The sequence below is a fragment of the Saimiri boliviensis genome, chromosome 11 (genome assembly GCF_048565385.1).
Source record: "Saimiri boliviensis isolate mSaiBol1 chromosome 11, mSaiBol1.pri, whole genome shotgun sequence".
NCBI classification, from domain to species: Eukaryota; Metazoa; Chordata; class Mammalia; order Primates; family Cebidae; genus Saimiri; species Saimiri boliviensis.
The window spans coordinates 6,685,587-6,703,337 of NC_133459.1; the positions used below are offsets into that span (position 1 = coordinate 6,685,587).

At 39.5% G+C, this 17,751-nt stretch overlaps 1 protein-coding gene across 9 annotated transcripts in view; it reads left to right on the plus strand.

The window, feature by feature from the left end:
* PER3 (period circadian regulator 3) overlaps positions 1 to 17,751 on the plus strand; it is a 69,447-nt gene that overhangs the window by 15,368 nt on the left and 36,328 nt on the right. For all 9 annotated transcript variants that reach the window (XR_005580831.2, XM_039474332.2, XM_039474336.2 and 6 more), the window contains 6 exons: positions 684 to 762; positions 3,123 to 3,229; positions 3,773 to 3,929; positions 9,221 to 9,326; positions 10,273 to 10,401; positions 11,117 to 11,246. Coding sequence is in view for 8 of the 9 variants with exons in the window: in XM_039474332.2 (XP_039330266.1) it covers positions 684 to 762; positions 3,123 to 3,229; positions 3,773 to 3,929; positions 9,221 to 9,326; positions 10,273 to 10,401; positions 11,117 to 11,246 (708 nt within the window). In the remaining variant the exon portion in view is untranslated. The remainder of the gene's footprint in view (positions 1 to 683; positions 763 to 3,122; positions 3,230 to 3,772; positions 3,930 to 9,220; positions 9,327 to 10,272; positions 10,402 to 11,116; positions 11,247 to 17,751) is intronic.

Sequence of the window (17,751 nt, forward strand, 5' to 3'; positions counted from 1 at the left end):
CACTAAATGAGATTTGTACCATTTTGTTGCAGGATTTCAGAGAGACTGTTGAGGTTACAGAAGGAGTTCATTTTAGGTGTACACCGGCCCAGCTGGTTCCCTGACTGGGAACAAAATGGCTGAGCCCTTAACAAAGGCAGGGCGTGACTTTTTATACATGAAATACACAGTGGCACTAAAACAAGTTTGCAGGTGTAGAACCAAGGCAATTTATCAAGCAATGATAGGCACCTAACTTAGGCTTACATATGACTGTTGCTATGCGACCCAGATGTTCACTATCGGTCAAGCTCAAGGATTCTAGCACCGGCCCTATCTATTGCCTTCTGCTACAGTGCCCAGAAGGCCGGAGTCCTGCCTGCTTGGGCATTTCTTATGACCTTCGCTGAGCTATAGAAACTTACAGTTGTATCAGCTATAGAGAACAAGAATACAAGAATTTATAAACTTACACAACTTGCAAAGCAGAACACAATTACACGGGATGGGGAAGGACTCAGGGAAGTTTGCTTGTAAAAGAAAAATTTAATTTCTGCTTCTCTTTCCTGCACTGATTTTATTTTTATTAATTTTTCCTCTTCAATTTCATAAAGATTTTGTTCTTTTTTTAATATGTTAGGTAGTTAGGTGGATAATTAATTAGATATTTGCCTTTAAATTAGTCTCTTTTTTTTTTTTTATAGCTCCTCGAATCCCGGTGAATAAAAGAATCTTTACCACAACACACACCCCAGGGTGTGTTTTTCTTGAAGTAGATGAAAGGTAAGTACTTCTTTAAGCCTAAAAGAAATGTGTTTCTGGAAATACATACAAATGTGAAGAAGTTTACATTATGTTTGCATGTTTATACATTATATAACTGAAATCTATCCGTTTACCTGTTTGATTTTTGTTACATGGAAATGCGTGTTATCTAAATTTTTAATATAAATATCTTACATATTGTAAAGTGATGACAAGTTATATTTGATTTCACAACAGTATACTTTAGGTAGGCCAAGAATTATTTCATTTTACAGAGGAAGACAATGAACCCAGGGGCCAGTTTGCTGAGAACAAATGTGTAGTATCTGATTGTGCTCAAACTGGGACCGAGACTCTGCTCTTCTAGCACCTGTTCTGGTGTTATTTCCACTTGGCAAGTGCATCGCAAATCAGCTTAGGATGCAGTTTTGGTTAGTCTGAAGCAGGGGCAAAGGCTGGAAGAACAGATGATTTTTTTGTAAAGAATTGTTCTTTATTTTGAACTTATGTCCTTCCTACTTTTGGGGGATGTTGAAATTGTCTTTGTTATTTAAACGATAGTAATAGTAGGTAGTTGTTATTGTGTATTGCTGTTTTTTAATATCTTTATTTGGAGTAAATATAAATATCGCCACATCAGTATCCCAAGTTTTTTTCCCACATTTATTTTAAAATTTTACTTACTCATGAAATTTGAAAATCTGGGAACCAACACACCACACCACACATAACTGTAAAGCAGAAATGTCAAAAACATTTTTTTGATAGTTTTGTGTTTTTGTTTGTTGTTTTGTTGTTGTTATTGTTGTTTTTGAGACAGAGTCTTGCTGTGTCACCAGGCTGGAGTGCAGTGGCGGAATCTCCGCTCACTGCAACTTCTGTCTCCCTGGTTCAAGTGATTGTCCTGTCTCAGCCTCCCAAGTAGCTGGGATTACAGGCAGCGTGCTACCACGCCCGGCTAATTTTTGTATTTTTAGTAGAGATCAGGTTTCACCATATTGGCCTCAATCTCGACCTCGTGATCTGCCCGCCTTGGCCTCCCAAAGTGCTAGTATTAACAGGTGTGAGCCACCGTGCCTGGACTTCATAGTTTTTTTAATTAAAAAATTTTAACATCTGAAAGTGAGTTTATTTGATATTTACTCTGAAACCAAATAGTAATGGGTGAAATACTTAATCTGTATAAAGTAAGAAAATTTAGTTAAATATAGTTCTTAAAATAGCTTAAATCTGTTGTGTTAGATAGTCCTAGCTACTCAGGAGGCTGAGGCAGGGGAATCACTTGAACCTGGGAGATGGAGGTTGCAGTGAGCCGAGATTGTGCCACTGCACTCCAGCCTGGCAACAGAGCAAGACTGTCTCAAAACAAAAAAAAAAAAAAGAAAATGTTTGTGGGTTTCTACACATGGAAAATACTTATGGAATCCAGTTTTTTCTGAGGCATCCTTAGTCTTACCATTCTAAGTTTCCCATGAACCTTTATCCTGAAACTGTATCTATATACTAGCTGTCTATCTGATATCACCTTTTGGATGACATTGTTTTTATGTAATTTTAATTATACTGTATAAATTAGCAACCTGCTTTATTCATTTAACATCATCAGCATCTTTCTGTGTTACGATGTGCTTTTTGCTGACTTTTTAAATGGCAACATAAACATAATGGAGGGCATCGGAGTCCTCTGAGGAACTTGCTAAAAATACAGATGCCTGGTCTTACTTCCAGAGATTCTGATTTAGTAAGCTTACGTGAGCCTGTGATTTGACCTCTACACAGAGCGTGTCTAGAACTTAATGGAAGACATTGGCTCCTGGCTGCCCTAACTCATGAGACTGATTTGTGCTAGAACACAAATTTAATAATTAAGAAATAACAGCTGCCAAATAATTATCATTTATATTGCTCAGAAAGGACTTCGTCCCTTCTTCCCACCCCCTACCCCCAAGTACGGAAACCTATTGGGAAATGAACATGAAATCCGATGACTGCTTGGTGTGAACATAGGAAGCTGCAGCCAGTAAGATTCCCTCATGAGGCTTCCGTCTGGGGCTTGGTGATGGTCTGTGTTCCCCACCCCAGTCAGGGTTAGAGATACATTCTAGATTTTGAAGCTGTATTTCAGTTCTTTGACTAAATATATGATCTGTATTTTAGCAAGTTCCCTAGATGATTCTGATGCAACATGTCCGATAACCAACATGTGTTAGATTACGCAGCCATTTCCCCCAGGATCAGCACTTGGGTTCTTTTTTGTTTTTATAAATGCTAAGATAAATAGCTTTGCATAAAATTGTTTCAGATTTAGAATGAAATTAAATTATAGGAATTACCTGATGAGTGTGACGTGCCACCTGTGTTGTGTGTCTGTATCCCAGAGCAGTGCCTTTGCTGGGTTACCTACCTCAGGACCTGATTGGAACGTCGATCTTAACCTACCTGCACCCTGAAGATCGTTCTCTGATGGTTGCCATACACCAAAAAGGTAAGGACCTACTTCTTTATTGGAAGAAATGTTTTTCTATCATTGATTTGTTCTAATTTTTTTTTTCATCTCATTAGAGTGCAACCGTTAACCAGATAGACAGTAGATTGAAACTGCTAAAGCAATTCTTTTCTATTTAAAAATAGTAAAACAGGCCAGGCACAGTGGCTCACACCTGTAATCCCAGCACTGTGGGAGGCCAAGGTGGGTGGATTGCCTGAGGTCAGGAGTTGGAGACCAGCCTGGCCAACATGGTGAAATCTGTCTCTACTGAAAATAAAAAAATTAGCTGGGCATGGTGGCACATGCCTGTAATCCCAGCTACTCAGGAGGCTGAGGCATGAGAATTGCTTGAACCTGGGAGGTGGAGGTTGCAGTGAGCCAAGATCACATCACTGCATTCCAGCCTGGACAACAGAGCAAGACTGTGTCTCAAAAAAAAAAAAAACACTAAAACATTTACAAATAAATGGCTAAAAAAGGACATTTGTAGTCAGTATGTGTGTTAAATAAATCCCATTTTCATCTTTTTATTTTATATAGTCTTGAAGTATGCAGGGCATCCTCCCTTTGAACACTCTCCCATTCGATTCTGTACTCAAAATGGAGACTACATCATACTGGATTCCAGTTGGTCCAGCTTCGTGAATCCCTGGACCAGGAAGGTTTCTTTCGTCATTGGTCGGCATAAAGTTCGAACGTAAGCTAGTCAGTTTTCATATTTTCTAAAACATATCTTGTATCAAATAATGCTCCATAGCTTATTGACTGCCCTCTGACTCAGTTAGTTGACACACGAACTAAATAAAGCACAGATTTTTGGTGCATTTGAAAGATAGTTTGACAGTGTGTACCATGAGCCTTAAAGTAAGACATAATGTCACCCTTAACGTAGCTTAAATGCCCATCATTAAGTAAACTCTGGAATATTTGCTTCATGTATTATTATACTGGTCAATGAAAATTTTTGCAGAGATCACATAACATGGAAAAATATTTGGCATATTAAATGTAAAAATTAGCATACAAAATTATACTTATGATTACAATTATGTTTAAAACATAAACACACTATGGAATAAGGAAAAGAGAATTGAAAGGAAATAAAATATGAATTTTGGTTAAGTGTAGGTATTAGGACCTACAGGGTTTTTTCTTTTTTTTTTTTGGTCCCCTCTGTCTGTATGTTAAAGATCCCTTTAGTGAGCATGTAAAAACTTTTTATGTCAGGCTTCTGCCATGAAATTCCACTTATTTATGTCTATTGTTGTTTGTTTGGTTGGTGTTTTTTTTGAGACAGGTTCTCCCTCTGTTGCCCAGGCTGGAGTGCAGTGGTGCATTCACAGCTCACTGCAGCCTGGACCTCCCCGGGCTCAGGTGATCCTCCCACTTCAGCCTCCTGCGTAGCTGGGCCCACGGGTGCCTGCCAACACATTCAGCTAATTCTTGTATTTTTTGTAGAGATAGGGTTTTGCCATGTTGCCCAGGTGGGTCTCAAACTCCTGGACTCAAGCATCCTCCTGCCTCAGCGTCCCAGAGTGCTGGGATTTTGAAAGTGTAAGCGACCGCACCCAGCCTGTGTCCATTTTTTAGTATTTCTTTCCCTGCCAGCATAGTTGATGCTGGCTTGTTGGCTTGCTGTTTCCTGTCATGTAGCAGCATCACCTAGAACGGAACTAGACCAGCCCAGCCCTCTACTTCTTGTGCCTACAGTACTCCCAGGCCCTTGAGTCTTTGGTCTTTTTTTTGAGACAGGGTCTCACTCTGTCACCCAGGCTAGAGTACAGTGGCACAGTTGGAGCTTCCTCAGCCTCTCCGGTAGGTGGGATTACAGGCACGCACCACCACCCCTGGCTCATTTTTTTGTATTTTTAATAGAGACAGGGTTTCATCATGTTGGCCAGGCTAGTCTGAAACTCCTGACCTCAAATGATCTACCCACCTCAGCCTCCCGAACTGCTAGGCTTACAGGCATGAGCCATCACGCCCAACCCTTTAGTCCATTTTTAATTGAATTCTAGGCCTTTTGACCTGGCCCTAGGTTTCCCTTCAATGTCTTTTTTTTTAAGCATGGAAATTTTACTTGACTCCAGTATCATGCTGAGATGGAGAAGTTTGGTTTTTTGGTATCTTGCTATACAGCATTATCTGCGTGAGCAGGAAGCTGAGAACAGTAGGTCTACCAGTGAGACACGTTTGATCACCTGCTAATATTACAGTAGAGATGATGCAGAGCCATGGTGAGAAGAGGTCTCAGGGTTGCTCTTACCTCTTTCTACTCCAGGGTTTGGCCTCTCTGCAGAGCACATCTAGAACTTAATGGAAGACATGGGCTCCTGGCAGCCCTAACTCATGAGATTGATTTGTCCTAGAACACGAATTTCATAATTGATAAATACAGCTGCCAAGTAATTACCATTTGTATTGCTCAGAAAGGGCTTCCTCCCTTCTCCCCACCCCATACCTCCCAAGTACTGTGACCTATTGGGAAATGAACATGAAATCTGATGGTTGCTTGGCCTCAGTGTAGGAAACCACAGCTAGTAAGATGCCCTCATGAGGCTTCCATCTGGGGCTCGGTGATGGTCTGTGTTCCCCAACCCTAGTCAGGGTTAGAGACATGTCCTAGATTTCTGAAGCTGTCTTTTCAGTGGTTTGATTAAATATATGTGAAATTACCCAACATATAATGAATATTCAGAATGTTTTCAGTATTTTTAAAAATCACACTGGTATTTACATCTTAACAACAAAGATTATGTGAGGAAAAGGATTTAAGGTCTAGTAGGTATTAATCTTGCTATAAAATAATAATCATATATTTATAAAGTATAAAGCTCTGTGTAAGACAGGGTGCTAGGCCTTGAGAAGGTGATGGTAATCAGAATGTTCTCTTGACCATCAGGGAACCCACACTGTCATGGGAGAGACAGTAAATAAAAATGGCACTGTCGTATATAACTAGAGCTTGTTAAGTGTGACAACTGAAATGAGAAGGGGGCTGTGAGACTGTTGAGCAAGGGACCCTCCCCATGTCTCTCTCAGTCCTTCCCAGCAGCGCTGCAGGCAGGCAGGTTAGGTGTCCTCACGTCTCATTTTACAGGTAAAATCCATACTCAGTGAACTGGAGTAACCTTCCCAGGGATCACCTGGGGAAGAGTGGGAAGTGGAGACTGCAGCCAGGTTTTCTTTCTTACTCCTACTTCACTTTACATACACAGCAATGTAATATTTCATGGCATTTTTGTTGCTAATTGATGAATGCTGTCTCCTTATTGCCTGCAGATTAATCATTTTCACATTATATAATTACTGATTTAAAATACACTTTACTGCCTCATGCTTGTAATCCCAGCACTTTGAGAGGCTGAGGCAGGAGGATCACTTGAGGCCAGGAGTTCAAGACTTGCTTGGGCAACATAGACCCCATCTCTATAAAAAATTTAAAAACAAAAATTAGCTGGGCGTGAGGGTATGTAACTGTAGTCTCAGCTACCTAGGAGGCTGAGGCAAGAGGGTTACTTGAGTCCAGGAATTCAAGGACATAGTGAGCCAGAATTATTGCACCACTGCACTCCAGGCTGGGCAAAAGAACAAGACCTTGTCTCTTTAAAAATAAATAAATACACATACACACACACACACACACACACACACACACACACACACAAGTTTTGCAGAAATTTTCACAACTAGGAATATCTAACACTCATAGTATAAAGCAATCTGTTCTATTTCCATTTTACTCAAAAAACAAATTCCAAATACCTCTGAAAGGTTTTCAAGCTCACAATAAGCGTACAGGATGTGTTTATATTAGGAACCAGGTGTACTTTTATTCCCAGATCAATCAATCATGTATTTGTTCCTTTAACAAATATGTAGTGGGTGCCTGCCATGGACCAGACACCGTTCCAGGCACTGAAGATCTAAGAGTGGAAAAAAGACACAAAGTACTTCACCTCCTGGAGTTTACCCAGCAGTGGGATGTAGGGAGAGACACTTACATAAAACGTGTAGTGTGTCAGGTTGTGAAATAAAGTATATTCAGGTACGCTTGCCACAGACTTACGGTATACCTGACACCATGCAGATAGATATTCATCTAGATATAGTCTAGATTCGAAGGGAAAGAAAGGTGATTGGTGTAGCTGTTCCGCTGCGGTGGGAGGATGTGCAGGGTGAGTGAATATTCCCTATATATGGAGATACTATTCCTGCTTTTATGACACTGTCAGCATCCTGTGATTTTCTTGATAATAATTTATGCCTTTGGGAAACTTTCAGTTTTTAGGTAACTGAGCTGCATGTATCAATTACTTATGAGACACGGCAGCCTGGCATAATGGAAAAAGGAGAGCACAGGTTGGGGGTCAGACCTAGGTGGATTCAAATCCTAACTAACTGCTGCTTCTCGGTTATGTGAACTTGGGCCAGTTCCTCAGACCGTCTCATCCCCTGACTTTGCATATCAGGGATAATTCCTACTTTCTGGGGGTGTTGTGAGGACTCCATGAGCTGATGCAGCTGATTCAGTAGGCCTCATGAATGTGACTTGCTTTACCAGCATACCCACAGGCAGTACAGTGTGTTGGTACACAGTGTGGACTCTAGCCTCGACTCTGGTCCCTTTGTGAACACCTGCCTCCCCCTTACCTGCTAGGCTAACTGGAAAAGGTCTTTGATCAGGTAAAGGAGAAAATACTTGTAAAGAACTTGGAATAATGAGGGTTTTCAAAATGTTAGGTATTCTTGTATGTTATAAAAACTAGTATAGGCCAGCTGCAGTGGCGCCTTCCTGTAATCTTAGCCATTTGAGAGGCCAAGGCGAGTGGATCACTTGAGGTCAGGAGTTTGCGACCAACCTGACCAACATGACGAAACCCCATCTCTACTAAAAATACAAAAATTAGCTGGGTGTGGTGGTGTGCACCAGTAAGCCCAGCTACTTAGGAGGCTGAGGCAGGGGGATCGCTTGAATCTGGGAGGCAGAGGTTGCAGTGATCCAAGATTATGCCACTGTACTCCAGCCTGGATAACAAAATGAGACTCCATTTCAAAAACAAACAGAAAAGGGCCGGGCGTGGTGGCTCACACCTGTAATCAAAGCACTTTGGGAGGCCAAGGAGGGCGGATCACAAGGTCAGGAGTTTGAGACTAGCCTAGCCAACATGGTGAAATTCTGTCTCTACTAAAAATACAAAGAAGTAGCCAGGCATGGTGGTGTGCCCCTGTAATCCCAGCTACTCAGGAGGCTGAGGCAGGAGAATCACTTGAACCCAGGAGGCAGAGATTGCGGTGAGCCAAGATCGTACCATTGCACTCCAGCCATTACACTCCAGCCTGGGCGATGGAGTGGGACCCTATCTCAAAAAAAAACTAGTACAGTGCCTGTCACATAGAAGGTTCCAAGTAAACGTGTTTCTCCCCTTCTTTGTGATCCTCTCTGTTGGCATATGTGCCATTCACTGTATTCAGGTCACATGTTGAAGATGCTCTAGAATTTGAGTATAAATAAGACGGAAAGTATTCTAATAGCTGCATTTTCACCACTAGGATGGGTTGCAGAACCCTCTTAATTAGATAGCAAAAGTATTAGATGCATTAAACGTTAAATGCCGTTTGGCAAACTTGGGTCTTTAAAATTCTTACAGTAAATTATTCAGTTACTGTCAAATTTTGAAACCAGTTATTTGCTGAAGATACTTTAGTAGCGAAGGAGGTGACTTGTCACTAAGTTTAGATTTGTACATATATAGCACTGAAACCATTACAGAAAGATGATTGCTTTAGAGAAACTTCACTGGCCTGTTAATGTCTCATTTGTTTCTTAGTATTTTCTGAACCTCCATGAATACAATTCTAGCCTCATATTTTCTCTTTGGAGTCAAAGAATTGTTTTGTAAAAGCATAGATCTGTTCTTGGAATAGCCTATTAAAAATTACTTTCAAAAAATTGTTTGGCTCAATCTCTCACTGGATATTTTCTAGGAGCCCACTAAATGAGGATGTTTTTGCTACCAAAATTAAAAAGATGAACAATAATGACAAAGACATAACAGAATTACAAGAACAAATTTACAAACTTCTCTTACAGGTAAGGTGAGATTTTTAAGAATGCAAAATTCTCTGAATTGTGTTTTGTTTTAATGCTCAGTAAAATCACTTCACAAAAATAAATCATAAAGGGAGACAAATCTTTGCCCTCTGCATTCCAGAAATTTTTGTCTTTCTCTTTTCATTTTTAAATTACATTTTATTCTTTTTTTTTTTTACTGTATGTTACACAGAATATCTTTGTAAGAACCCATTGTAAGACAGCAAACCAAGTGACAGAGAATTCTTACATTCCAGAGTCACTAGTGTGCTCAGCCTTTGGGTTTTGGCTTCAGGATTTTTTAAATAATTTCAATTTTAAAGATGGAAGGAGAGGGATGATAGGTCTCAGTTTCTCTTAACTATTGTAAGGTAAAAGTGGAAAAATTTATGTGTTCAAAAGAAATACCAAAGGTGTTTTCTACAAGAGATTCAGTGAGTAAGTGGTAAATAAAACTAATGGTGTCACACAGAGTAACTGCCCTCAGTGGCTTTCAGAATGTTGCCCATAAAATCTCTAGGGTGCATGAAACACCTGCCATGTTCTTGGAAAAAGTATAATATATGGTTTGCTCTCTCTGTTCTAAATTGGGCATAAAGCACTAGACTTTATTTTCATGTTTTTAAAAATTAATTACATTATCTTTTTTTTTTTTTTTTTTTTTTTGCAATAGCTCTGTGCTTACACAGTCACTCTAGAAACAAACGTCCCCACTCCATTTCTGGTCCTAGGTCGTCCTACCTACCTAGACTAGAACATAAGACCGTGCCCTTGAGAATTACTGAAATGACGGAGGGGTCCCTTTTGTGTATCAGGACCAACCTGCACACCCTAGTTTGAGATTTCAGAAATTGTCATCTTAATTTTTAGATGATTCTAGATGAGCTCTGAGGTGGCTGCATTTAGGCACCCAGCAGTTCTGGAACTGTTCCTCTTTTCCTTCCAGCCAGTTCACGTGAGTGTGTCCAGCGGCTATGGGAGCCTGGGAAGCAGTGGGTCACAGGAGCAGCTTGTCAGCATGGCCTCCTCCAGTGAGGCCAGTGGGCAATGTGTGGAGGAGACAAAGGCGGAGCAGGTGCGCGGGCTCATGTCACCTTCTTGCACAGGCGTGGTGTTCTCTGTGTTACTGCGGTTCTGCACGTGGTAACATCTTAGTATATGTTCCTGACTTAAAAGACCTCATCTGATAACAGATATTTTAATCCACCTTGGTTTTAAAAACAAAATGTCTATAGGCCGGGCACAGTGGCTCATGCCTGTAATCCCAGCACTTCGGGAGGCTGAGGTGGGCAAATCAGGAGGTCAGGAGTTCGAGACCAGCCTGACCAACATGGAGAAACCCCTCTCTACTAAAAATACAAAAATTAGCTGGACATGGTGGCATGTGCCGGTAATCCCAGCTACTCAGAAGACTGAGGCAGGAGAATTGCTTGAACCTGGGAGGCAGAGGTTGCAGTGAGCCAAGATCACGCCACTGCACTCCAGCCTGGGTGACAGAGCGAGACTCCATCTCAAAAAAAAAAAATCTGTAAAAAGAAAATACCACTTTCAGAAAGTGATATTTGCATTAATTGTAGCATTCTAAAAATTAGCATATTGGGAACAGATTTATTTAGAATTTGTTGGTACCAATATACTGTGGTGTGGTGCAGAAAACTGAATTAAAGCAGTTAATGTGCTTTAGTCATTATGTCTTCAGAGAAACAGAAGCTAAGTGTATTTTGCTTATGTATCTTTTAGTGGACATTTTTATAATTTTTTAAACTTATTTTATCATTCCTTTCCCTAAGATGACCTTGCAGCAGGTCTATGCCAGTGTCAACAAAATTAAGATTCGGGGTCAGCAGCTCTACATTGAGTCAAGGACCAAATCATCCGTCAAGCCAGTGACGGGGACGTGCACAGAACCGAACGGTGGTGGTGAGTCAGCCAGGCAGCCCCAAGGATCTCCTTCCGTGGGCTGTCATTCTCTGTGTAAACATCACATATGTGATTCATGAGCATAAAGTTATGACCCTGTGTTGCTGCTTTTCATATTTCTTGATTTGCCTAGGTAGCAATAGTAATAGTAGTGATGATAAAGGCAGCAGCAAATACTATTCTGAAAGTAAATGGTTGTATTAATAGTTGCAGTTCACTTTTACTGAAACATTAACGTTTATGAAAATACCAACAAGTTATAGATTTTCCCCCCTGCATAGGCATCTCTTTAAACAGAGTGGATGTTAGAATGCATTTTAAATAATGAATTATGTTAAAATAATAATCCCTTTCTGTCATTTTAAACAGAAAATCTTTGTGACCTAAATTCAGTGAAAAACTTTGGCTCTTTTCTTGACATATATTTACTTGACTCAAATACGAGGTGAGGAGCGCTCCAAAAATACTGGATCCATAGTAAAATTGGCATCATTTGGAAAAGTTAACCTAGTTGTATTGTATGGCATAGGGAAGTTCCATAGTATAGAAATCAAGTCAGATTGACATTTAAATATAGCTAACTTTCCCTTCATTTTTCTTCCTAAATGTTAATATAATTTGGAAGTTGTCATGGATCTTGGTCACTAAATGTTATTAATCTCTATCATTGTCAAATGTAGACATTTTACACAGTAGGGGTGAAATTTCTAAGATCAGTAATGATAACAGCTGTATTTTTCAGAAATGAAAATGATTTATACCACAAAAAATCAAACCGCAGCTCCCACAGGTGGCATCACTGGGAACCTTCTTAGTTTGTACTGCTGTCACAAAATACCTGAGACCAGATAATGGATGAAGAACAGAAACCTATTTCTCACAGATTTGGAGGCTAGGAAGTCCAAGATCAGAGGGCCACCAGGTTCAGTGTTTAGTGAGGGCCAGGTCTCTGCTTCTCAGATGGCACCTTGAACATCGCTTCCTTGGGAGGGGACAAACACTGTGTCCTCACATGGCACAAGGGATAGAAAGGCAGAAAGAGACTTAGCTAGTTCCTTCCAGCCCTTGTGAAAGGTTACAAATCCCATTCATAAGAACACAGCCCTCATGACTTTGTCACTTTGTAAGGCCATGCCTGTTAACACTGTCACATTGGGTTTTAAGTTCCAACACAGGGATGCTGGAGGGATACACACATTCAAACCACAGTAGAGCCCACAGGACTCCGCAGAAGAGCAAATCCTGCTCTTTAATTTTTTTCTTTTCTTTTTGATAGGCGGTTAAGCATTCTATTGGTTTCCTCTGCTGTTACATGTAAGGGCACAAGATTCTTGTCCCTCAAAACCCCCACATTCCCCCTCTGCAAAATAATTTATCTTAAATACAGTTTTTACTACAGATCATTATACGGAACAATGGGTCCGAGCAGAGAGAACTCTTTTAGGAGGCTTTAAAGCTAAAATGTGTAAATGTTTTCCTCATTGGCTGGTCCTGCCAGTCCTACTCACAGCTGCCTGGGCCTCAGATCTCATGGTGGCATCACAGTTTTACATACTGACTTGGTCCTCATCTCAGAATGGCTTCCCTTCTCACTTCCTGCATTGTTCAGTTTCTCATCATCTACCATGGATCTTGTAATGCCATTGGTGCTATTTTTTTTGATGGCAGTATTCCATCACTGACTTTTTATAAAAATTTAAGCTGCAGGTAGCTCTGTGCTTACACAGCTACTTTAGAAACAAGTGTTCCCACTCCTTAGATGTTTATATTTGGCTGTAATAGCACACACAGGATGTGACTCTGGGGAAGAAGGAAGATATCTTGCCATTTGGAGAACCAATGTTTCTGGGAGATCTTTATTTTATTAACATTTTGAGACCTACAAGTTTAAAGAGCTACAGAAACCTTTAGTACTGTTTACTTGAGAGACATGAGGATGCAACTTAAAAATGTCATAATTTAAATGTTAGAAATTGACTAGAGATATATACCAATGAAAAGGAAAATGCTTAGTTAAGCATGATCATTGTTTACGTGCTTTACAGGAACTTAAGGTTTAAAATTTATATATTTACCTTTCTTACAATATAAGAGCAAATAATGTTTGAAAGTAGAATAAGAAGGGAGATTTTAAGTTAATATGGGAGGGCAAGGAAAAACAGGGATATGTAAAGCCCTTTCAGCTACGTGTACAGAGGCATCATTGAGGAAATCCAGGAAACGTGAGTGTCCATGTCTAGGGTCATGGTTTGCCTGAGTGAGAGAAGATGACCCATAAGTTGAATAGATGCAAAGCGAGATGACTTCCACTTTCTGCTCCAGGATGTAGAGAGCCAGAAATAGCATCACCCCAACCTACAACAGAAACATCTGGATGAAAGGCAAGTTCAAGACCTTTCTTGACCTCAGAGTGCAGAGGTTACAGAGCAGCCAGCAGGCCTAAAATCTAAGGAGAGAAACTATTTGCAGGGAGGAGCAAGATGCAGCACTGGATTACTGTGCACTTGAGACTGGGTTGCGGGGCACCTGGGAGGCTCAGCTTCCCAATAGGATGTGTTCCTCCAGGCCCTTGGTCCCTCACTCACCCAAGAATGGGGGAGAGGACCCCGCCGGACATGGTGAGCTCATTTTAAGTAAATATCAGAGCCCAAAGAGTTTTGCAGAAAGTGATTTATTTAGGCAGAGAGAAAGGAGAAAGAAAAGCAATCCCACAATGTCATGGAAGGGGATCCGGAGATGGAGTCCTCCCAGAAGAGAGAAGGGAACTTTTAACCTGGGAGTTAATTCCCACCCTATTCAAGTTTTCTGTCCTATGAAAGGAGTTCCTTTAAACTTCTGCTGGATTCAGACCTTTGATTTGTTGTTTGGCCTAGAGTCCTCCCATAGCTTCTTGTGGGTTCTAGACAAAGGAAGCTTACCTGGGCAGTCCATCTTCCCACGGGGAAGTTAAACAAAGACCTCTAAGCTCCCAGATGGAGACGTGGGTGGAGGTATGGCACTGGGAAATTCTTGTCTTTGAATCCACACCCACTTTTGGATCTGATCTGGGAAGGGAATACATTCCCTCATACTGATGACCTGAGTCAAGTAATTTGCAGAAGACAGACCCTCTGCAGGCACAATGCCAAGGAAAGACCAGAAGCTGAAAGTGGAGCAGATAATGAGAAAAAAACAAAAAAGTTATCCACCAAACCAGCCACCAGCTGAGGCAAAAAGTATAACTAGAGGAATTTGAAGGCTGCTGTACATGCTATAAAACCATCACAATACTCAAACCTGGCCTAAAAAATTAGATTAATTCAAACACGCAAGGAAAGGCATCCCCAGTCTGTGTTGTCCTACACAAGTTATGCAGTTCTCAACAAGAAATTATGTAACATACGGATAGGTAAGAAAGGGAAAAAAAACTCCCAAGAGACAAAACCATCATCTGAGACTTAGATAGGACAGAGAAGTTTGAACTATCTGACAGGGAACTGAAAATAATTATGAATGATGCATTAAAGACTAGTGGACAAAGTGGGCACCATGCAGGACCAGGTGGGTAATTGCAGCATACAGATGGGCATGAAAGAAATACTCAAATGGAAATGTAACATCTGTAACATCAGTGCTAGAGATAAGGAACACATTTGATGGCACTCAACAGAGTCTGGAGAAGAATCATTATTTAAGCTGAAATAGAGAAAGAAGAATGAAGCAAACGGTGTTCTAAGAATTTGGAGACGGCCTCAAACTATCTAACATAGGTGTAACTGGAATCTCAGAAGAAATATTTGAATAAACAACAATTTTCTACAGAGCCAAATAATATCAAGTAAGTTAAATACAAAACAAAAACAAAAAAACAAAACAAAACACGGGCATATCATATACAAATTGATGAAAAAAGAAAATCCTGAAAGCAAAACAGAGAAACAAAAATAAGAATTATGATAGCCATTTCTTCAGAAACCATGCACACTAAAAAGGTGATAGAGTAACGTCTTCAACCAGAAAAACTGTCAGCACAGAATTTTATACCTAGTGAAAATGATGTTTAAGAAAATAAAGGTTATGTAGAAATTTTCTCAAACAAAAAGCATGGGAATTTATTTTCAGCACACTTATTCCATATGAAATGCTAAAGGAATTTCTTAAGACACAAGGAGTATGATACCAGACCAAAAACTTGGATCTACACAAAGAAGTAAAATGCACTGGAAATGGAATAAATGAAGATAAAAGAAATTCTATTTTTTAATTTTTAAAATTACTCATAAAGGTGACAGACTAAAGCAAACAGCAGATTGGATTTATAGCATACATAAAAGTAATCTTTGTGACAGTACTGCTGCAGAGGCTGGGGGACAGTCATTGGGAATACACCATCATTAGATCCTAATACTGCATTTGAAACAGTATTTTATTATTTGGAGGTAGACACTAAGTATTTAAGAATACATATTGGAGCTTTTAGGAAAACACTTGGAAAATATTTTTAAGTATGATTAATAAGTTAATAGAGGAGGTAAAATGGAGTTTAAGACACTTAACCCAAAATGTGGCCAAAAACCAAATGGAACTGAAGCTGGGAGTGGTGACATGTGCTGGCTACTCAGAAGACTGAGGTGAGAGGCTCACTTGAGCCCAGGAGTTCTAGTTCAGCCTGGGTAACATGGACATACCCCGTCTCTAAAAATACAGTTAAAAATAAACAGCAAATGGAACAAATAGAAAACCTGGTGGCTGGTATATTTTAATCCAACAATATCAATAATCACTAATGTATTGAATATGAATGTGAATCATTCAGTCCAGTTATTCATATTCAATATGAATAATCTCAGTATACTAATTTACAAGACTGAAATTGTCAAACTGGATGAAAAGATCCAGCTACATACTATCTACAAAAACCCCTTGTGAAAATAAAGAGGTTAAAAGCAAAAGAGTAGAAAAGATACACCATGCTAACACAAATCAAAAGAAAGCGGGAAGCTGTATTATTATTATACGAAGTAGACTTCAGAAAAAGGAAAGTTACCAGAGTTAGCGAGTGAGATTGTATAACAGATAAAGGGGCTGATTCCCTGAGAACATAGAACAATCTTACATGTTTATGAATCTAATACCAGAGCATCAGAATACATGAAATAAAAGCTATAAAACTGTAAGGAAAAATAGATAAAGTCACAATGATAATTGGAGACTTCAGCACATTTCTTTTTTTTTTTTCCCTCTCTCTCTCTCTCTTTTTTTTTTTTTTTTGAGACAAAGTCTCACTCTGTAGCCAGGCTGGAGTGCAGTGGCGCAATCTTGGCTCACTGCAACCTCTGCCTCCTGGGTTCAAGTGATTCTCCTGCCTCAGCCTCTTGAGTAGCTGCGACTACTACAGGCACCGGCTAGTTTTTGTATTTTTAGTAGAGAAGGGGTTTCACCATGTTAACCAGGATGGTCTCAATCTCCTGACCTGTGATCCACCTGCCTCAGCCTCCCAAAGTGCTGGGATTACACGTGTGAGCCACCATGCCTGGCTAGACTTCAGCACATTTCTGTCTGTAACTGATAAAAAGTAGTAGTCAGAAAATTAGTAATGCTATAGAAGACCTGAACTACACTTTCAACAAAGTCTGCCTATTTGACATTTATAGAAAGCTTGACCGAACAACAGAATACATGTTTTTCATGCAACAGTCATCAAAACAGATCATAGTATGGCCATATTACAAACCTTAAAACATTTTTAAAGAAAAGAGATCATACTCTGTTCATTGTCTGACCATAATGGATGAAACTAGAAATCAGTAACAGAGGTATCCAGAAAATCCCCAAATGTCTGGAAATTAAGTAACTTCATACTTCTAAATAATCCACAGGTCAAAGAGGACGTTTCAAGGGAAATAAAAACAATTTGAACTGAACAAAATGAAAGGACAACATAAAACATGTGGGATATACCTAAAACAGTGCTTAAAGTGAAATTTACAGCATTGAGTGTTTATACAGAAAAAAGAAGATGGTCTCAACTTGCTTATCTAAGCTTCCTCCTTAAAAATAAAAGAAAGAAGAACAAATTGTATCTCAAGCAGTAAGAAGGAAATAATAAAGACCAGATAGATATCAATGGAATTGAAAAGAGAAACTAAGTTAAATCAAAGGGTAATAAAAAGTCTTTAGCCAAACTGAACAAAAGAAAGAAGAAAGGAAGGACAGTTGGACTTTATCAAAATTTAAAACTTCTCCTTTTTGAAATACACTGATAACTATGGCCATACTGCCCTGAATGTGCACAATCTCATCTGAAAGACACTGATAAGATGAAAGACAAAATATTTGCAAATTATATATACAATAATGAAGTTATACCCAGTGTACATAAAGAATGCCCAAAACTCAAGAAAGCAAACAACCCAATTAGAAACATTTTTCTAAAGAAGGTACATAAACAGCAAATAGCATTTTAAAAAAAATGCTGAACCTATGTCATTAGACAAAAAAAAAAAAAAATTAAAACCATATAAAA